Source organism: Telmatherina bonti, assembly GCF_933228915.1.
Source record: "Telmatherina bonti genome assembly, chromosome: 8".
Lineage (NCBI taxonomy): Eukaryota > Metazoa > Chordata > Actinopteri > Atheriniformes > Telmatherinidae > Telmatherina > Telmatherina bonti.
In genome coordinates, this window is record NC_136626.1 from 33,194,161 (window position 1) to 33,217,593 (window position 23,433).

The 23,433-nt window shown below is 41.2% G+C and overlaps 1 protein-coding gene across 2 annotated transcripts in view; it reads right to left on the minus strand.

The window, feature by feature from the left end:
* The window catches only part of gabrg3 (gamma-aminobutyric acid type A receptor subunit gamma3), a gene marked incomplete at both ends in the record, with an annotated part of 76,815 nt that overhangs the window by 38,074 nt on the left and 15,308 nt on the right, over nt 1–23,433 (minus strand). For both annotated transcript variants that reach the window (XM_079244862.1, XM_079244863.1), the window contains one exon: nt 6,960–7,027. In XM_079244862.1, the coding sequence (XP_079100988.1) occupies nt 6,960–7,027 (68 nt within the window). The remainder of the gene's footprint in view (nt 1–6,959; nt 7,028–23,433) is intronic.

Consider the following 23,433-nt stretch of genomic DNA (forward strand, 5'->3'; position numbering starts at 1 on the left):
CAGCTCATCCAGATGCTGCTGCTGGAGCTTTAACCAGGACTAAGACATTACACCAGTTTCACATCTTTACACTAATTTCCAGTCCGTCGCTGGATAGATTTTAAAACCATGCTGATGGTTTATAGAATCCCAGAATGGTTAAGGACCAGAATACATCTGAGAAATGTTCTAAGAACATAAACCAAGCAGAGCTCTCAGATCCAAACACTCAGGTCTACTAGTCCAGACCAGTTTCCATGCCAGAGTCCAGACGAAACATGAAGAAACAGCATTTAGCTGTTATGCTGCACATTAAATTAGATTAAACTCTCACCATATGTCAACACTTTTAAACCCAGCTCAAAAATTTGCTTTATGCGGATATGCATGAAATCTGCATGGCAAATTTTAGCTTCTTTTGCTTTTAATTAGTTTAATATATGATTTTATTCTGATTTTTGCTATTTCTTGCTTCCTTATACTACTTTTAAATACTTTCTTTGCACTATATGTAATACTTTAATGTTTTATGTAAAGCACTTTGACTTGTCTTGAACATGAAATGTGATTAACAAATAAACTTGCCTTTTTTCAACTTTTACACATTCAGAAAATTACATCTACTGTTTAATAAACACAAAACAAGCATAGCATCGTCCCTCTTTTACAGCTTTGTCCTCATTTCTTTTTGCTGCGGTGTAAACTAGGGCAGTGCATACATCTGCAGCTCTTCAGCATGACACTGGCACTTAATGCTAATACAGTGAAAAGGCACACAGTACACACTGTATCTGTCCTGTCCTTAGAGAGATCTTGTCAGGCTCCCTTCCTGGCTTGAAATCTCACCTTTATGTCCTCATTATAGGTAGAAAAAAGTCACAAAAACCTTCCGCTGGGGGGCTAAGGTTTGCTGAAGCTGGAATATGTAACGATTTAAAATGGGATTTAATCTGACTGGGTTATATGATGTAATAAAAACCCAATGTGCACATCTTTGATAGTGACTGTATGGATCAAACACAGAGTCCAAACGAGAACCAAATTTAAAATACAGCAAGGAGAAACTACAAACCCCACCTGCTGTGCGATGCAAGCTCCTTCCTTGACGCTACATGGACTATATGCGCGTAGGAAGGTGGATTTACGTTAAAAACGCACTTGGCTCCTCTTTTCTCCTCTTTTAAAGAGATTTGGACTTGGCTGGTCTGTCAAGATTTGCTTCCGATTACCAAAACAGAAATCTCTCGGACAGTTTCTGACAAATGCAAAATAACTTTAACCATTGTTTACTCTGCATATTCATATTACAAACAGCTATAAGTACAATGGATCACTCCAACCAGGTACTGACTCTCTTTTAACAATGTTGCTCCACCAGATCCACTGATCTGCATGTTTTAGATCTTTTTCTCTTTAATTAATAGCTCCTTAAGAGGCTTGTGTAGAACTCGATGAGGAGGTTCATAAACATGCCGGGCAGTGAATCTTGAGGACCAGAACTGCAATGTTGCAAAGAAGGAGAACGGGAAATTTTCATCATGGATGTGCAGCGACTGTGTGATGCTTCATGTCAGTGTGGAGTAGAGCTGCAACTATCGAGTACTTTTGTAATCGGGTACTCTGTCGATTATTTCTTCGAGTACTCTAACGATTTTTTTTATTATTATTATTATAATTTGTAAAACAAATACTAGAAACTCAACCAAAGTAAAATAAATGTATATTTGTGAAGCTGTTGCATGTGTTGTTACTACCTAATGCATGAGGAAAATGTTTTAAAAGTATCATATTTTAAAATGTGCCAACGTGTTTGTGCACGCGCTCAATGTGTGGAGAAACAATTCTCAACTGGTCGCAAATTTCTGCATTTTAAAAGATCAAAAAGAAGAATTCAGTAGAAAGAAGGAGTGACTTGTAAACATGTCCAAAGTATCTAAGAACTAGCCGATGTCTTGGTGGACGACACGCCTGTTAACTGTGTCTGTTTAATACGGAATAAAAGTTTGCTGCAGGAACAGAGGCTACGCCTGCCGTCACACGCTGCCTAAACTCTGCGTGTGTGCAGGAGAGACAGATGAGGGATGGATTACAAGATGGTTAACGTCTTGTAACGTAATGGCAAGCCGACACCTCGCAATGCCTCGTCACTGCTGACTATTATCACAGGTTATAACACTGTACATTTAACAGCCGCTGCTGTTGATATAAATCGCGAAGCTGAATCTCCTCCTGGAGTGGTGAATTTGCGGGGGGGTGCGCGCGTTTCAGATGCAGCAACATTGAGACCTGCTTTACAGTACACACACACTACACTACGTTTTCTGTCCTTTTCAGTGTGAAATGGTCCCACACTCGCGACTTTTTCTGTCTTTTCCTCCCTTCTTCTTCATTCTCTGCCATTAGAGACCAAAGCAACGAGAATCTTCAGACAGAAAGCAAACCGCTCGCCGCTGCTGTTGGAAATGTCCGTCATCAGTCCGGGTGAAACAGTCATACTGTACAAACACAATGTAGGCGACAGGTTCTGTTTTTAAATATTTCATACATGTTTAGATGTTTTATGTTTACTGAAGCAGTGATGTAGTCCTTCCAAACAGCGCAGTGGTCTGAAAATGCCGCGATGATGCATAAATTAAAATATATCACCACGTGATATTAATGAAACGACGCCTCGAGGCAGATAATTTGCCTCGATCATTTTTTGTACTCAAGTTACTTGAGTTACCCGAGTAATTGTTGCAGCCCTAGTATGGAGCAAAATCTCTGAGGAGTCGTTTCAACACCTTGTTAAATCTATGACACAAAGAATTCTGCACTTTTAGATGCTCCAAGCTGGTACAACTAGGGTGGACCTGATAAAGTGACTGCTGACTACATGTTCATGAATGTAAAAAATAAACTAGATAAAATAAAATAAAAATAAATTAAACTAAATTAAATTATGTAAAACTAAATAAAATAAAAAAATTAAAAAAAGAAGCTGAAGAAAAAATTTTTTCTAATATGTATCTGTGTTTTAGTGGACAATTTACATAGATTTGGTTCTTTCATTTGTTTCCTGTTTTATTTTTAGGCCTTTTTATTTCAAACAATTGCAATCTAATGTCAGCCTTCCTGATGCAAGAAGTGCATTAAAAGTGAGGCTAAGGCTCCATTTGAAATGTCAACTCATCCTCTGTGCAGCCCACCATGTAATGACTCACATTTTGTGGTGTTATTTGAAATTTCAAGCAAAACGTTTGATTGCAGTGATATTTAAATTTTCAGTTTGCTGCTCGCACCTCTATTTCTACATCTTTATCTTGTCATGACTGTCTGTTTTTTTTTCTTCCAAATATATCAAAAGATAACACAAATCCTGTAGCAGGTTCAGTTTGATATTGATCGGTAACCTTGTTTTATGATCGCATGGTACATTGTCATGGATAGAATGAAATAAAGCAGAATGCTCATTGACTTTCTTTATTTGCCAGCATTAACTTAGCAGTGAGCTTTTCAGTTTCCATTAGTCTAATGTTTTGAATCATGTTAAAAATGTTTGAAAAGTTTTTTCTTCAAGCTGGTACACTTAGAAAGCTTGGACTTATGAAAGCAACTGAGTTGCTGTGTTAAGGTTTGCCATTTCGTTGCAGTAGATATGCACACTTGCTTGTTTGATGAAATTCATAGCTGGATCCATAAAAACTGATTAATCAGATTGGTAAGAATTTGGTTTGATAAAAATGGATACTGTTTTAAGTAATTTCCAAGCAGTTTATAATTACAGCATTTGTTTTGCTTTTACATGATGGAAGCAGAAAAAATGCCACAAGTCTGTTAAATGAAGGTCGGTAGTGAAATTATTCTTTGCTGTATTTTTTCAGACAAACATATTACATGACGATACTGCCTTTTGAAAAGAATTGCTTCCTTCTGATAGGCTCTTCAGATCGTTTAACATGGCTAAACAAAATTTAAAAATAAAGCCCCTAAATATCTGAATTCATTTATAATAACATAAAAACATAGTAAGTGTGTAGACCTCCTCAATTGTACCAACACATCTTCTGATGAGGAAGCAGAGCTGGGAGTTGAGGGGATTAGGTTTGGTGGCCTCAGGATTGGGTCTCTCCTTTTTGCGGAAGACCTGGTCCCATTGGCGTCATCTGGCCGTGATCTCCAGCTCTCACTTGAGCAATTTGCTGCCGAGTGTGAAGCAGTGTGGATGAGAATCCGCACCTCCAAATCCATGACTATGGTCTTTAGCCAGAATAGGGTGGACTGTCCTCTCCGGGTCGGGAGTCAGGTCCTGCCTCAAGTGGAGGAGTTTAAATTTCTCGGGGTCTTGTTCACGAGTGAGGGAAGGATGGAGCACGGGATCGACAGACGGATCGGTGCGGCGTCTGCAGTAATGCAGACTTTGTGCCGGACTGTCGTGATGAAGAAGGAGCTGAGCCAAAAGGCGAAGCTTTCGATTTACCAGTCGATCTACGTTCCTACCCTCACCTATGGTCATGAGCTGTGGGTCGTGACCGAAAGAACGAGATCTCGTATACAGGCGGCTGAAATGAGTTTCCTCTGCAGGGTGGCCGGGCTCTCCCTTAGAGATAGGGTGAGGAGCTCGGTCATCCGGGAGGGGCTGAGAGTAGAGCCGCTGCTCCTCCGCATTGAGAGGAACCAGTTGAGGTGGCTCGGGCATCTGGTCAGGATGCCTCCTGGACGTCTCCCTGGTGAGGTATTCCAGGCATGTACCTCTGGGAGGAGACCTCTGGATCCTCCCCACAGAGTTGGCAAATGTGGCTGGGGAGAGGGAAGTCTGAGCTTCCTGCTTAGGCTGCTGCCCCCCCCGACCCGACCCCGGATAAGAGGCAGAAAATGAAGATTATTTGTTTGTCTGTCTCTGTGTGATGGTTTGGTGGGCTAGGAACAGCTCCAGCCCTCTCACCACCTTGTGATTCAATGATCTGTCATATTGAGAAAGAATGAAGTTCGTTTTCTCATCAGAAAGAGTTAAAAGTATCGCATTATTATGAGAAAGTGTTAAACAAAGATGCAAACATAACTGTTAGCTTCTGTAGGATGAAAAAACTGATAAATCCCCCCTTTCCTGCAACATCAACTGTGGACTGAGACCAAAAATACGACAACCACAAATAAGCAGACGAAACATTTTATGAGCTAAAATAGAAATATCTGCAAGAAAACATGAAATGAAAATACATTTTGCAACTCAAACTTAAAAAAAACAGATCTCATCCCAGAGATCGGGCAGAGGGGAGCCCGCATGAGTTGACGCTTCCGACTGGATACGTTCAGGACTCATGGGTCAGGTGGAGACCGATGTGTCCTCTGAGGACGTGGAGGATGTCTACATATTTGGATTATTGGTGATCGGGATTCTGCTGATTGGCGCTGGCGAAGTTCTGATCTACCTAAAGACCCGTGAGATTCTGGCAACAACTGGCAGGCTGCCAGAATTCTGCGATGACATGTGCCGAGCTAGCAGGCACAGACTCTTGCTTTGACTGGAGTCGATCGTAAGCAGGATACCAGTTTAGCCCAGACTGGTCATTTCTCGTCGGTCCCAGAGCTGGTACGTAGAATGGATAACATTATGGAGAGAATGTCTACTAGGACTGCTGGAAATTGACCCCCAATTCGGCTCTTTGTAGCTGCCAGCCTGAGACCTGCTATGGACTCAAGGCCGAGGGCAATTTGTTTTCCTGACCTGGAACCCAAACAAAAATCATATCTGGATTCGGCTTCCCAGCGGCCTTGGGCTGGTGCAACCCCCCCTGAGAATGGAAGAAGAGATGTTCATAGACTCTCTTTCTCCCCTCCTCAACCATCCCCCCCACCCCTTCCCACCTGACTGACCGCCTCCCTGGACTGTGTGTCTTGTCTGAGTTTGTGCTTAAGTGTGTGAGGTTTTTTTCCTGTGTCTCCAGAATGCGCTACTTAGTGGCGCGGTGTGTAGCAACATGTCTTTTTTTCCCTTGACCCGCTACGATCCTAATGTATCTCTGTTCTTATCTGTTATAAGGCGGCACCAGTAAAACTGGCTGCAGGGCCAAAGCTTCAGTTTGGTTCTGTAAACTTGTCATAAATGTTACATGTCTGTATGTCAAACCTGGGATGAGCTGGGTTGAACCTTGGGGATGAAAAAAGTATCTTTGATTTGATGAAGTTATGATGAATGAGAAATCTGTGATGAACCTTCATGATGGATAATATGAAAACTAAAAACTTCTGTTTTAGTGAAACATTCATGAATGTGTTTCATTGACTGCACATTACAGCCTTGTTTAACTCTTCAGTCATGCTGTTTGTATTACAAACAATTACAATCAAATAGAAAGCAATGACAACAAACAACAGCCTCATCTCTGAATGGTGCGATGTGAAAGTTCTTCCTGGACATCACACAAGCACAGATATAAACTCTGAAGCATTTTTATTTGTATGAACAGAAGTGATCTCAAGTTATTTAGTCAAAATAAATCTGTGGATTCCTACTGTCTGCAAGCCGTCCTCTAGCAGGCCTTAGTGGTGCATTTTGGATTTCATTTAAATAATCCAGATAGGTCATAATCCCAAGAAAACAGAAGTTAAAGCTTCCCAAGTGAAAGATTAAATTAAGAATCAACTTGGGGTGCATCAGCACCAGGACTCAGCCCAACTGGAGACGTGGTTCAGGTGGGAGGTGCAGAATTCTTCTGGACCAAGATGGAATTCATGCTCCACTTCTCAATGGAATTGAACCTTTTAAATAACACATTTTTGTTTGTGCTACACCCTGAACAAGTCCGTGTTCCACCAGATAAAAATAGCAAAATCTTAAATGTTGACTTTGGAAAAAAACAAAAAAACAACAAACCCTGTTATGATAAACCCAATGCCTTTCAGAGCTGCAAACAAACTGCACCGCTTGTTTCAGAATGAAGCTTCCACCTCAAAAACCCACATAACCATGTCACAAGAACAAGCGGAGTTTGACTTACCATGTTTATTGAAGACACCGGTCCGATGCTGTTCACAAATATGTCCACGTCTATGACAGTTGGTTTAACTAGGGTGGAAAAGAGAAATAAAATCACTGATCAAGACTCTGGTTTAGGTGTTACATGGTCATCTGTATATCGAGGTGAAGCAGAGTAACGTTGGGATTATTGGTAGAAATCCTTGGAGGACCTGCCGAGTGAAGAGTTCCTCAGGAACTTGTGGCCTTTGATGATTATCTCATCAGTTTTTACCACAAGTTGCTGTGATAAAACTGTCCCCTGCTCTATGGGACAGCATACTTTTAACTCAATGGATAAACACCAGAAAGCTTGTGGCATTTACATCACTTTGGTATGTGCCTGTAAATTCTTCTGTTTGCCTCTTTCCACACAGCCATGCAGAGCTCTCTTTTTTAATACAGTTACAGCACTTTAAAAGAAACACCCCAAGCTTTCATTTAGTATATTGTTAACACGTCAGCCTTCAGCTGTTTGGCCTGAGTGAACAGGGGTTTAGCTAGCCAGGTATTCAAACAAAACTGAATATGCTGTGTCGCAAAAATTCCACAAACTACAGAAACAAAGTGCATGGATCATTATCACAACATACGTCAAATTAGACTAAAATGCAAGTTAATTCCCAGTGATACAACCGGTGGAAAAAATCTGAAGAAGTGCTACCATTCCCCGTTGCAGCCTATGTTTAGCAAGGGTGTCCAGCACCGGTCCACGACGGCCAGAATCCTGCAGGTTTCCCATGTATCCATGTATCCATGTAGAGCTGAGACGGAGGCTGTGAGGGTGTTATGGATGATTGACATCTAGCGATCGCCAAACCTGCCTGTAGCTAAGAGCTATTCGAGCTAACTTGGAGCTAACAGGAGTTAACCACCTCCAAAAAAGTTAACCGAGCTAACTATAACAGGAGCTAACCAGCTAACAGAGGTAAGCGTGCTAAAGCTAAGCCATGTTGTTAACCGGCTAAAAACCACCATTGTTCTACCTTCTTCTCCCTTGAAGCAGAGATCAGGTACCTGTCAATTAAAAGAACACGCCCCTATATATGTCAATTTTCTAAATAAAATTACTTTTAAACGAGCGAGTTAGAAAAAAATTCAGTCCCCCCACAGTTGTCATGAAGGTAAACCTGACCTATTAAACCGAAAATGTTTTATGTACCAGGCTGTAAACATGTTTATTTCTGCTGTGAAGTTGGTCTTTTAAACATGGAAATCTGTGGGGTTTGATCTGTTTAGGAGCCCCTAGTGGATGAGGGGGGAACTGCAATATTTGGCACTTCTGCATAGTTTTCTGGAGGTTGCCGCTTGCCCCAAAAAATTTGCAGGACTGCAACCCTTGAGGGCTGAAGTTGCCCACCCCTGAATTAAAAGAAATAACATTGGGCCTGTGAGGAAAGATGGAAAGACGCGTGCACACACGACGCATGGACTGCGTGACTGCAGTCACTGCTTTAACAGAGCCTTTCTAATTGGGTTTTCACATTTTATATTTCACATTTTAAGATTTTGTTTTAATTTCCCTGCCCAATCAGAGTCCGCTCCCCTGGACAACGCTGTTGTGAATGCATTCTGAAAGCCCCCAGTTGCCAAGAAGACCACAGTTTGCTTCAGTGTGTGAATGAATATGTGAATATTGGCAGTACATGTACTCTACAATACCGGCGGGCCAGCTCAAGTAAATCATATGGTATTGCCTCGTGGGTCAATTATAATTACACCGCTGGCCAAAATTGGCCCGCGGGTCAGAGTTTGACGCCTGTGGTCTAGAGGTAGAATGGGCGAAGACCCATCTTCCTCTGACTTAAACTCAAAAGGATTTCATGCTCAGGTGTGCAAGTGTCATGTCAACTTTTAAAACTATAATGTGACAGTGATGTCACACTGTTACCACGAGCATTCAGATTTGCATAGTAAAGAACCTCTCCATCATTTTACATTACCTGTCTTGGGAGGCTTCATGTCTCGGCCAATTAAAGCCTCAGCAAGAATTTTTCCACCTGCCAGTCTCTGCTCCAGCACTCGCTTCTCGCGCTAACAGATGGCACACCAGAGAACACTTCTGGAGAGTCACTATTGAGGCAGCTTCTCAAAAGCAGTACATTCAAAGCCTTACAACCCCTGGTGAGCAAACTGAAAAGATGTACTGTAAAATATGTAAAGCGCCTTTAAAAAGCTGAATGTCTTATGTGACATCTTTACATCTCACTGAATCATGCTTTGCTCAGCTCTCTATTCGTGTTATATGACAGGCACTTCAAGCTGGGAGCTTTTTGTATGTAAGCTGTCAGGTAATGATGTCATCTGCTGCAACACCATGCATTTTGACCTGCAGAGCAGTCACCAAGACAAGCAATTAATTGGAGACGATCAATCCTGATAACTTCTCAACGCACTGTTGCTGCTCCACTTAACTCTTCCTTTTCCTAGTCTGACCGAATCTTTTCTCCCAAAATGACATGCTGGATATGCAGGAAGACCAGCGAAGTAACCCACTGAATGCATTACTTCAAGTGCAGATATGTTGATTGTAGAAAGACAACAGGAGGTCAGATGAGCACTGGATCCAGACAGAATATCACCACACACCACACGTCCAGCCTGGAAGCAGATGGTCTCCAGCAGCAGAAGACCACACCGGGTTCCCTCCTGTCAGAACAGGAAACTGAGGCTACAATTCACACAGACTCACCAGAACTGGACAATAGAACCTTTTCTGTTGCTGCTCCTGAGATATGGAATATCCTTCCCCTTCACATCAGAGCTGCTCAATCTGTCTCCGATTTTAAGCCTGTTCTGAAAACCCACTTCTTTGCGCTGGCATTCGGTCATACCTGAGCTTTTTCTCGTATATTTTAATTTCTACTTTTGTTTTAGATTTTTATTTTGTGTCCAGATTTTATTTATTTTTTAATGTGCAATGTTTATTTTTAATTTGTGGGGGGTGTTATTTGTTGTTTTATTGTTCAGCGCTTTGGGCAGCTGCCGCTATAGAAATGTGTTATATAAATAAACTGGAACTTGAACTTGAATAGAAGATGGAGAAACCCATTATCTGTTCTGCCTTGGATCAATGGGAGATTCTCATGGTGATGAGGTGGAACGGGAGATTCTCATGGTGATGTGGTGGAACGGGAGATTCTCATCATGATGAGGTGGAACGGGAGATTCTCATCATGATGAGGTGGAACGGGAGATTCTCATCATGATGTGGTGGAACGGGAGATTCTCATCATGATGAGGTGGAACGGGAGATTCTCATCATGATGAGGTGGAACGGGAGATTCTCATCATGATGAGGTGGAACGGGAGATTCTCATCATGATGAGGTGGAACGGGAGATTCTCATCATGATGAGGTGGAACGGGAGATTCTCATGGTGATGAGTTGGAACGGGAGATTCTCATGGTGATGAGGTGGAACGGGAGATTCTCATCATGATGAGGTGGAACGAAAGATTCTCATCATGATGAGGTGGAACGGGAGATTCTCATCATGATGAGGTGGAACGGGAGATTCTCATCATGATGAGGTGGAACGGGAGATTCTCATTGTGATGTGGTGGAACGGGAGATTCTCATCATGATGAGGTGGAACGGGAGATTCTCATCATGATGAGGTGGAACGGGAGATTCTCATCATGACGTGGTGGAACGGGAGATTCTCATGGTGATGAGGTGGAACGGGAGATTCTCATGGTGATGTGGTGGAACGGGAGATTCTCATCATGATGAGTTGGAACGGGAGATTCTCATCATGATGTGGTGGAACGGGAGATTCTCATGATGATGAGGTGGAACGGGAGATTCTCATGGTGATGAGTTGGAACGGGAGATTCTCATGGTGATGAGGTGGAACGGGAGATTCTCATCATGATGAGGTGGAACGAAAGATTCTCATCATGATGAGGTGGAACGGGAGATTCTCATCATGATGAGGTGGAACGGGAGATTCTCATCATGATGAGGTGGAACGGGAGATTCTCATGGTGATGAGTTGGAACGGGAGATTCTCATGGTGATGAGGTGGAACGGGAGATTCTCATCATGATGAGGTGGAACGAAAGATTCTCATCATGATGAGGTGGAACGGGAGATTCTCATCATGATGAGGTGGAACGGGAGATTCTCATCATGATGAGGTGGAACGGGAGATTCTCATCATGATGAGGTGGAACGGGAGATTCTCATCATGATGAGGTGGAACGGGAGATTCTCATCATGATGAGGTGGAACGGGAGATTCTCATCATGATGAGGTGGAACGGGAGATTCTCATCATGATGAGGTGGAACGGGAGATTCTCATCATGATGAGGTGGAACGGGAGATTCTCATCATGATGAGGTGGAACGGGAGATTCTCATCATGATGAGGTGGAACGGGAGATTCTCATCATGATGAGGTGGAACGGGAGATTCTCATCATGATGAGGTGGAACGGGAGATTCTCATCATGATGAGGTGGAACGGGAGATTCTCATTGTGATGTGGTGGAACGGGAGATTCTCATCATGATGAGGTGGAACGGGAGATTCTCATCATGATGAGGTGGAACGGGAGATTCTCATCATGATGAGGTGGAACGGGAGATTCTCATGATGATGTGGTGGAACGGGAGATTCTCATCATGATGTGGTGGAACGGGAGATTCTCATCATGATGTGGTGGAACGGGAGATTCTCATGATGGATGTGAAGCAACTGTGTGATGCTTCATGTCAACATGGATCAAAATCTCCGATGAATTTTTCAAACACCTTCTATAGTCTATGAGACCAATAATTAAGTCAGTTATATGTATATTAAATACAGTGATCGGTTAGTGTATATATCTGCAGTCCAGTTACAACAAAACATTCAAATGAATTTAGTTTGCATCAGATGCAATTAGCATTGAATAGTACTCATCATCATTTTCAGATTATAAACGTAAACAATTGCACAGTAATATGACTGCTTTACAACTAGTTTAGGTTTTTGGGTGATTTTGGCTGGATTTTAATAAAAAATGATCAATCAGAAAGTTAGAAGCAGCAGAAACATGTTGCTATTATTCATGTGATTTGTTTGTCAGTCTAACACTGCACATGTACGGATTTACAGTTGTTCTTCTGTACCACTGGCTGAACACAGAAAAACAGAAAGGTCGCGAGGACAGGTGCCTTACTGGGAATCAAAGCAAAAAAGAAAAAACTCAAAGGTCTGAAGCATCATTACGTCTGGTGACAAAGTTCAGCTGGCAGCACTGGTTTGCATCACTACTCAAACAGAGCCCATTAGCCTTAGTCATTTGCAAAATGTTAAGTGGTGTAAAATTCATTCAAGCCAATGAGAAGTAAGCCTGTCAGGCTCAGTGAATTGAAAAAACACACTGATTTTAATCACAGATTGTGTTTGAACTGAAGCTTGAGATCGTCACCTTATGTCTCTGGTCTCTTTTTGGATTATTAGCATTACTGAAAACAATGTAAGCAGGCTGACAGGAATGCCTCACTCTGTTTCATCTCCTTTTGGTCTGAAGAAGCTCGTTTTCTCTGTACAAATGATTAACATGAACTTCCCGAATCAAAATGAATATCTGTATAGTGTCTTGTTCAGTTCAAACTTGGACCCACCAGATGTGGAACAAGTATACATTTTTAGTCTACAGTTACATTTTAGGTTTTACTTCTGTTATACATTAATTACACTGACAAGTAAAGGTAAATATCTCCAGAGTATTACCCCTCCTTGGAACCGAAGTAGCAATATTGCTCCAACATGACTAAATGAAACAGGTCAGATCTGCAGAAAGGGACCCAAAACCTTTTCCCACTTTCCATGAGATCAATTTTCCAAGTTCAAGAGGAAAATCAAGTTTGAAAACATCCTTCTGAGCTGATGAGGATGTATTGTCAGGTTTACGGAGCAGATTACATAGAACACACACAAAACTCTTTTTCATGAGGAATGAAGTACTTTCTCGTTATCTGCTGACTCTTTTTCAATATGCAAAAGTGATGAGTAAAAAAAAAAACTGTATGCCTTTATCTCTAAATACAACTATTTGAATTCTTCATATCAAAATATAACATTTTCTTAGAAAAACTTTGGTGTCCAAAGGGTTAAATAGTACACAGATTTGTTAGGATGACAGGTGACCTGCTGAGTACAGACAGTTTTAGATTTACATGGTACCTTGGATACTGTTGATCACAACAGCTCCTCCATTGACTGGAACCTTGAGCTGGACTCCAGTCTTACTATCATCTTATTATGCTCATATATGTCTAACACACATTGTTCTTTCACTTTAAATAGTTCTGTTTTTAATCTACATGCTTCCTCTTGAGCCAATTAATTTGACTATGATGGAAATGATCATTTTTATGCTGATGACACTCTCCTATACATGCCGATAAAACCCACTTCCCAGCAGCCTTGTGAGTCATACATCCTCTTTCTGACATTAAATCCTGGATGGAGTAAAATGACCCCAAAATTCAGAGACAAATCAGAGATCACTGAGTACGGTTACATAATGCTTTTTAATTCGGAATTACTGATTCGGATTTAAATAATTCCAGATAAACAGTATTCTCCTATGTGTTTACATGGAAATAATTCTGAATGAAGGTTTACATGAAACACTTACTTAATTCCGAATTTGGGTTGGGAAGGGTTCTGATTGGACAGAGGACAGGCATGACGTAATTAGGTCTACAGGAAATAAACAAAGTTCGTTTCCTGCTTCTCATCTTTTTGGTTGTAACATGGAAAACTACATAATAGATACCAGTTTTGCCGTTACTTTAATTCTATTTTTGAAGCACCAGCTCAACACAAGCATACTACACTTTTCCAGCAGCTTACAAGAAGAAGGAAGATGGACTACAGAAGACAGGAGACAAAACAATGCGTGGAATATGTGTGTCATCGGGACGGGACAAGGGAGGGAGCATGCGCACAATGTTCGGAATTAACTTAGAGCGGAATAAAAGTTTACATGACAGAGGAATTGAACAGTCAGGTTTTAAAATGTGAATACATTTTAATTTTACATTGACTTTTTCATTCAGAATTAGGTGTTTACATGACCATTTACATGAACATTTTTCACCAGTTTAAAGTGGATTTAACTTTTATTCAGAAATAAAACTATATGTAAAACTATATTCCTATTTGTTTCTCTTCAGATGCTCAAAACCTAGAAGTAATATTTATATAGTTTTGCTGCTGAAGTCAAACATGTCGTTCAGTCTTATTTTTTATGGATAAAATCTTAGTTTCTGTAACGATGACCTACGAAAGATTATGCATTCTTTTGTCTATTCTCACCTTGACCATCGTAATTCATCGCACTCAGGTATGGACCAGGCTTCATCCCCTCCTAATGATTCGAAAGTTGTCCATCATTTATCTCCTCTCTTCTTCAAGTTCAAATCATGCAGCATTTGCTGGAAAGTCAAAACTCTTCTGCATTTTGTTTTGTCATCAGCAGCAATTTCTTATCAGAAACCACTTAGCAAAACATGAACTGATAATGCTCTACGAACACCTTGTAAAATGTTTTTATTTATCACAGAACAAAATCTAGAATATTTTCTAATTACAGCTCTATATTTATTTCCAATACATATAAAAAGTAATCCAGTATCATGCTGGTGGTATTAACCTGCTGGCTTTCGGCTACCATTTCAGTATATTTTATGCAACTGTCAGCCTATAAATCTCTTTCCCATCAACTCAACTAGAAAAGAAAACAAGGAGTCTTTTGTTTTTCCGCTTGCAGTCATTGATCAGAAATCAAGGTTTTGTAAAGGTCTGTGCAGCTGTAATCACTATAAATGTTGTGAAACATGAATAGACCTGTAATGGAAAGTTCTGTTTGTGTTGTCCTACAACCGTGCTGGAAGTGGACTATAATAAACTAAAAACAAAAAGGATTTTGGTTGATAATGTCCCTTTGAATGTTTGCATCTTGGCTGAGAAGCAGCTTTACATGAATTTCTTCATTATAAGCTGCTAATTGCGTTGAGGGCTATAATTTTGTTCACCTTCCTACACAGCCACTTAGCAGCAGTTCGGCTACTTGCTCTCCAAATGGGAACTGCTCATTAACTGAAGGCAAAGAGATGACAACACCTCTGAATTAATTAGCACACTCTGTGTGTGTGTTTCCCTTTTTTCTCAACCCTTTCAGTACAACATTCTGAATTGTCATATTTATTATACGGCGCTATTCAGGATGCCTTCTCCTCAGACAGCAGTGTGCATTCAAACCTGATGATGGGATGGTTTGAAGAAGAATCAAGAACGATGTGCTGCAATCTGCTCTGTTGGTGAACTCAAAACTTGCATAAATCCTCAAGTATTGATAAGGGGTAATCCAGAACCTCTTGTCAGACTTATCTGTCAACAGTGTGAGCAGAGTGATGAAGCTAATCTCCATCCAGGTTAACTCTGAAGCCTGGCTCCGTCTAATGACTGGGTGCTCACTGGAAGCTAGCAAAGCCAAGTGAAACTGAAACCACACACCCCTGTTTGACAGCCTAATGGTGATTTATAAATCGCAAACAGGAACATGTGACCACAGCTGGATGTTTGCCTTGTTATGGTGAATTATTATAAATGTCCTTACCAAGCCACAATAGCATGTCATCTTTACTTTAAGTCCCCTGAAATAACTCAATATTTACCACTAACATGGCATGAAGTTTGCATCCAACTAGCTGGATGTTGTTGTGTCCACCTTTGCAGAGGTTCAAAGCTTCATTGTGTTTGCCCTCATGAAGGGAACTAGCCCCTGCTGACAAAGGACTGAGATATTTAATGAGTTAATTACACTTCAGCAGATGTGAAGAGTGATATTTATCCATTCTTCTGACCTCTGTTGTGCAGCATGTTATTCTAAATGGGTTTGGTTTTTCTCTCCCACATCGTCTCCTGAACAGCTCCTTCATAAAGAAGATAATCAATCTTTGATTCTCAATAATTCCTCGTCATCAGTCACAAAAAGGGATGGAGTAGAGAGTAGGTGTTCCCAGCACTGCATATTAGTGATGGCTGGCCAGTGCTGGAATAAAGAGGATTAACTTTGCCCTCTGAATACCAAACAGGGCTGCGAGACGTGATTGAATCACAGTGTTAACACATTTCAGATAGACGTGTGTGTATTTAAATCAAGACATGGTGTTTTAAATTGTATGTCTTTGGAGAAAATCTCTTTGACTGCCAAAGACGTCTTTCTGAATCCGAATGTTCGCTGCCAAGGATGCAAAAAGACATTAATAGATGTCAAAAGATGCCACAAGATATCTTTTGTGCTTTTGCAGTTTCTGTAAAGCACACACCCAACATGTTGAGCACCCTGAACACGCCATGACAAACGCACCTGACAAATCAGCCCTCCACATCTGCTGTCTCAGAACTCAACAGTCCTAAAAGACGAGCCGAAATGCTCCAAAACGTCAAAGGTACGAGGCTCTCTGCTCCACCAATGGCTGGCAGCCAATTAGTTAAAAAGCACAAAAAAAACACTGCCTTTAAGTCACAACTGGCTCAGATTAATTAATTAATATAAAAATATTGATTAAATAACATATTTATTTCTTAATGACAATTAAATTTGGGGGTTGCACAGTGGTGTGGTGGTTAGCACTTTGGCCTCACACCAAGTCAGTGGTAGGAAGCTCGACTGGGGGGGCTGTGGAGTTCGCATGTTCTCCCCGTGTATGCGTGGGTTCTCTCCACAGACCGTGGCTTACTGCTAGGGGCATCAATTTTCTATTCTATATTTGAATAGTCGTTAAATCATAAAAAAAAAACAAAAAAAACAAATAGTAAATCATATTTGGACGAACAAAAAAGTTCAGTTACTGGCGGCTTCCGCAAGGGGGCAGCACAGCAATTGTTGATACATTTGGCAGGCTTGCTGCCAAGCCGTAGAAGATGAAAAGAACGGGGGAGGGAAGACACGATGGAGAGATTACTGCAGCAGTCCTCAAGAAGTTCCTTGTGGAGCTATTTAAAAAAAAAAAAAAACATATGAAACCAAAGTACAATGTAAACTCTGAAGCAAAGCTTTCATATCACAGGTCAACGACAACCTTATGGACTCTCATTTGAGATCAAAGAGCCTGAGTGAAAGCGACGGGCCGTCGTCACAGCAACCGTCAATTGCTAGCTTTGCCACTAGAAAACGCAGATGTGACAACAGAAGTGTAGAGGAAACGGCATCCCTCATCTTAAAGATGATTGTCAAGACATGCTCCCTGTAGGAGCCATATCGTACGTCATCGATGTTTGGGAATATGCTGATGTGTGCACGCTTGATTGGCACTTGGGTGGAGCGTGTGTCACTTTGGGTGTGAATGCATAGGTGTTGTTAGTTCGTTGTAATGTATTTGATGTAACAATGAAAATCAACAAACACAAGATGGATAACATACATCTTAGTGGGCGTCATCAATATCTCCCGTGCTTAGCCTGCCGCGGCTGAAGAAGATAATGGCAGTGGACAGTTAGCCACAACACTCTCTTTCAGCTTTGTTGAAGGTGAGGGTTTTCTGAGTTTGATGGCTCTCTGTGAAAGAGAATCGCTTTGGTGGCGTTGGTGTATTTATTAATATCCTGTGTGTTTAATGTTCAATGGGATTAACCAATATATATTTCTATAGGCTAATGTGCTGTGAATTTAATTACTGTCAAAATAAAGACAGAGCTGTGAAAAATCGCGGATCTCTTTCTGTGTTTCCAAGGGTGTGTGTGTTTGTGGGGGGGTAGAATATTAGAAAATTAATGATTAATACCCCACAATTATCAAATAGTATTTTTGCCTGAAATGCACATCCCTACTTACTGCCACTATCCAAAGACATGAATGTTAGGTTAACTGGTCACTAAATTCTTCCCAGGAATGAATAAGGGTGTGAATGCTTGTTTGCTTATCTGTGTTGGGGATGCGACGCACCAGCATCAAAATTCATGTATGCATATTGCAGATCAGCTCTCCTGGAACGTCCACACCACATCAGTGGCAAAGAAAGCCCCACAGAGCCCTTGCTTCCTCCACAGTGCTGGTTCCTCACTACACTCCACACTGACTCCAGGTTCACTTCAAAATTCAGGTCAAAGTCTTATTGTTAGTTTTTCGTTCCATCCACGGTGTTACGACCCAGTGGTCTAGGGGTAAGAGCCTGTGAAGGAGGATTGTGTACATACATAAATTCTGAAATGAAAGCTTGATGTTTTATGTTACTATTATGGGACCAAATATATATTACTCTTATTTACTTTTGTATTACTTAAGATGGAGAAGAAATGCTTATAAGGCTAGACCTCTCTCTCTCTCTCTCACACACACAAAAAGATTCCCATGTCTGTCTAAACTTTCTCTGCAGCAACTGAATATGGAAGAATACAGAGAATTGTGTTGCACAAGACCCAGTTAGAATAACAGTAGAAAAGATAACGCTAAGATCTTGAAAGATAACAGGAGGAAGGGTGCGATTGACCATTGAATACAGGATTCAGTGTTGTAGGGGAAAGGAAGACAATTCCATATATGGTCATACGGTGTGTGTGTGTGTATGTAGAGAACTTTTTGTGGGAACATTTATTCAACTGTATGTATCGCTCCACCCATAATGATTTAATAAAAACAGCCTGTGTGAAAAGAAGGCGGATTCTTCTGCGGCAGACTGCGGTGCTGGCGGCTGAGCAAGGAATCCCCTTTGCAAAGGCGAAACTGATATGGACTACGACTTTTATTGCAACTGATTTACCTCGCATTTCATCCAGCAAATCCTGAACTTGGGAGAAGGCTGTGAGGAATTCACAGCACTTCAACAAGTCGCAACATAAAACAAATGTGCCAGACTGAAAGTAAGTTTTGGGAAATTTTATTATCCCATAAAGAGAAAAAAAACAATACAGGCCCAAATGAGAAGGCAAGTGGTGCAGCTTACAAATACAAAACAGAACTATTTCAAAAAGCACAGACAATCAAGTACCATTAACTACCCAAGTCACACCAAACAATCCAAACAGCAAAACAAATGGCTAAGCCCAAAGGCTACACAAAAGCCAACAATACCGCAGACTAGGCCGTAAAGGCTCTTCAAAACTAACCACCAAAAAAAAGACCAGTCTCAGAGAGGGCAAGCTGTAGCCACCACACAGCTGCCACTGAATGAAGAACTTGGCACTCTTTTATCCTGGATCGGAGAGGTGTCGAACCCTCATTGGAGCCGAGGTCAGCCACTCAGAGATGCCGGCGAGACCAGGTGATGTGGAGGAACCAATCCCAGCCAGGGGGAGTCCAGATGATGGTTTCCAGGCTGAATAAAATGGGTTGATGGGCAATTGGGGGCAGCCGTAACGCACGGCCTTGAACCACTTTATCTTTGCGACTTACTGACCCCTCACCAACCCAGCAGAAGCCTGCGCTCCACCAAACACCTGCTGGTGGTCCTACAGTCCGGGTGCAAACAGTAGGGTGAAGTTACCCCTGAAGTTACACTCAATCATGGACCGGCTGCTGTTTAAAGATGCATTATGTAACTTTCTGACCTTAAAATTCTGTGTCCCGGACTTGTTTGATGACACAGTGACATCTATCATGTGCATTTCTAGAGCCACTGCTACCCAGCAGTGTTGAGAGGCTGAGAAACCGCACTATACAAATTTTACATCTGGGACGCGACGTTACGTTGCAGTAGAGTTTCACTTCGCGGTATAATAAGGAACTGACTGTTTTGAACACGCAACGTTGCTGATTAAGCAAAGAAAGGCAAGAAGATTAAAAGAGAGAAAGAGACAAAACAAGAATCATCGTAAGATCGTCTTTTCCTGGCTGGAGAGCGCTGACAGGTCAGGTAGGATGCAAAATGGATGCTGAAGTAGCCGTCGATAGGGGGTGCATGACGGAAAAAATGGCAAACGTTCTGTAGTGTATCTTTAAGGGTCATGATTTGTTTATTCACATCAGCCTTTGACACTTGAGAGTGGTTTTATTTGTGAAGTAAACTGATATGCATAATTTATAGGTTTTATTCTTGTTTTCACCTCTGTCCAGTGTTTTGGTCAGCTGTGATTGTTGTGAAGCGCTTTAGAAATAAAACTTAATTAAATGATTGATTGAAGAGCCAAATCTGCATACGTGAAATGGAAAATAAGGAGTCTCAGTCACTAAGCTGAACCCATGACCCCATGAGTGAGTGATTTGGAGCTCACTGGAAGGGAGGGGGTGAGCGAGTCAGGAGGAGTCATGTACAGTGGGCTGTTAGTGACTATCTTGTGTTGTAAGTGTGGCAGCTGTGAGCTCTGCACTGTTTTAATACCTCAGTTGCACAATAGCGATATTTTGTTTAATTTTTTTCAGTTAGCTCTGCATTTAGTAAGCTAGCAGTAGCAGAGTCAAGCGGGTTAATGAGTCTGCAGTGATGAGGAATCGTGATTCCATATGAATTCATTCTGAGGTTTATGAAGAGTTGAACTTACAGCAGATCACATCAAACAGACTTTTAATTCACATTTCTTGCAAAAGAAAACAGCACAACCACCGTGTTGTGCAAACAGCCTCAGGCACTCCTCTTTCATTGGTCGTGTGGTTGTCACAAAAGCAGGAAACAGTTTTCCTGCATGTTTCCTTACAGCAGCTATTTCAGCATCCAAACTGGCCTTGAATTCTTCAAGCTAAACTTAAATCTTTTTCCAAGTTATAAAATATAAACATATTATCTTGTGATCTTTAAGTGTTTGTAAAATTTGATTACATAGGTTTGAGAAATATTTAAATTCGCCTTTCTTTTGGTGTCAAAATTCACACATTAGACTTAAATATTTAGAACTATTATTGAAACTCATTTTACCAAGTGGTATAGAAAATGAATGAATGAATGATGAATAATTAAATGAATCAACAAAGGAACTAATGAATGAACCTCACACTGTCTCCTAATAACAAATGTTTTTTTTGGGTTTTTTTTTATTACAGCTATATCCTGACCCCTGAGTTGAACATTTTTATACTTTAGCCGATTTGTGTATTTTATATCTACCAGTTAATCTCTACTCTCTTGTTATGGCAGAAAGAAAAGCGTATTATTTACATTGGCTGTAAACAATCAAAGGTTTATTTTTTCTATTAAATTCACCTCCAGTGGTACCACAAGGTTTTTTTTCTCTACTCCAGTACATGTTTTTTACTCACTAATTATATAAGCTCCCAGGAACTCCCCATGAAATAAGTTTATGTGGGAGCATTTCAGCCTAGATTTGGTTGCTGTCTACGTACTCATAATGACTTCAACTACTGCTCTCACAGTCCTGGCTCATTACTAGAAGAAATGCCAAAGGGCTCTAAAATATTCAGAAAGCAGAACAGATCACCCCCCTCAGGCTGACTGTACCACGGCTGATCATCTGTCACCCAGTAAGCAGACACTAAAGCTAGTCTAAGGATCGCTCTTTAATGATCCTACTCGAAAATAACTGCAACAAGGCTGCAACAAAGGCTGATTTAAATCCAGGGATTTATTTCCCGCAAAGTTTATTAATCCCTGTTTGGTTCTTTCTTCTTAAAAATACGAAGAGAAAAGACGTAAAACAAATATGTAAAAGTACTGTGGCTATGTCTTTAGACCGATTCTCACTATCAAACAGGCAGATACAACTTTACATGGATACATACAATTTATAATGTGAGGAAATTGTTGAAGAGGACTACTACATTGTGTTGCAAATTACTCTGCATATAATGTTTTTGCTGGTTTCTCCTTAATAATCAATGCAAATGACAGTCAGTACAATTTTTTTTTAAGTATTAAGAATAATATTAGGTTGTATAATAATCTTTATTTTATTAACAAAAACTATAAGCGGTGAAAACAGCATTTATTTTTCCAGTCACTTAAAATGCAGTACTTCAAACGATTCTGCATAAGATGTAAATATTAAATAGATGTTTGCACACGTCATTTTCTTTTCGTTATTTAGGATGTTTCTGTGTAGCGATCATAGACTGTATATAAAAAGATGGACATAGCCTCCGTGACGTCACCCATAGGTTTCTGAAGAGCTGAATTGAAGCTCGGTGGGCGGTTCCTACCATCGCCATCTTGTCAGAAGCGTGCGTGTCGTCTCACCCGGAAAATACAAATATGGGCAAAGAGGGAGAGCTGTAGGGGACTGTAGGAGCATGGGGATGGATGATTGACTTCGAGCGATCTCCAAGCTGCCTGTACCTAAGAGCTAACCGAGATAACCATAACAGGAGCTAACCAGCTGACGGAGGTAAGCCGGCTAAAGCTAAGTCACGTCGTTAACTGGCTAAAAACCACCGTTGTTTTACGTTCTTCTGACTTGAAGCGGAGATTGGGTACCTGTCAACTAAAAGGACACGCCCCTAAATATGTCAAATTTCAAGATTAAATTACTTTTAAATGAGTGAGTTAGAAAAAAATTCACTCCCAACACAGTTGTCATAAAGGATAACCTGACCTATTAAACCTAAAATGGATTTTTGTACCAGGCTGTGAACATGTTTATTTCTGCTGTGAAGTTGGTCTTTTTAACATGGGAGTCTATGGGGATTTGCTCTGTTTTGGAGCCCCTAGTGGATGAAGGGGGAACTGCAGTTATATGCAAAGTCAGTTAGGAGAGTTACTGCTAGAGTTTCCGTCTTGGTTTTGGGTCTTTGTTTGCACTGCTGGTGTCGTTTCTCTAAGATCAACAACAGCTGAGTCTGTGATGCGGGTCACACTCTGTTCACTGCTCGGGGCAAGCAGAAAGAGGCGGTTTCAGCAGGTTGTGAAATCAAGCTGAGTGGACTCAATTGCATCAGCTTCAGGTACTTTAGCAGCCTAGGCGCGCTGAAGCGTCAGCCATCATGTCAGGCCATGTCGGGTTAAGACCACTGAGAGTAAAGACCTGCGAGTCTACCTGAGCGAGTCCACCGAGCAAAGGCACGAGCAGCTGCAGCTAAGATCATAATACCATATCCCGCCAACCCATCCCCATCCGAAATGGATACAGACAAAGGCATATCTCCCATAGGCAACACAATTGGCCAAACCTCTCTCGTCCAATGTCTTGCATGCCATCCGCATCCTCAGTCACCTTCGATCTTTGGAACGGTCAGTCCGCAGTAAACAAAACAGAATTCATCAGTTCACTAAAGTCAGTCTCAGACATTCAGGCCCTGACTGAGACCCAGATCTGTCCAGAAAACGCTAATACTCAAGCCGCCCTCTCCATCAATTCAGATTTCACAAAAACACCTCGCTCTGCCGGACGAGGAGGTGGAACGGGCATCCTGTTTTCTAAAAAATGAAATTTTGCCTCTCTTTGTCTGACGACTACCTGCTCAGCACTCGAATATCATGCAATAAAGGTTTCTGCATCAATCAATGCATACATTCTGGTCGTATACCACCCTCCAGTAGGCAATATGAATGATTTTTTCTGAGATGGTCAT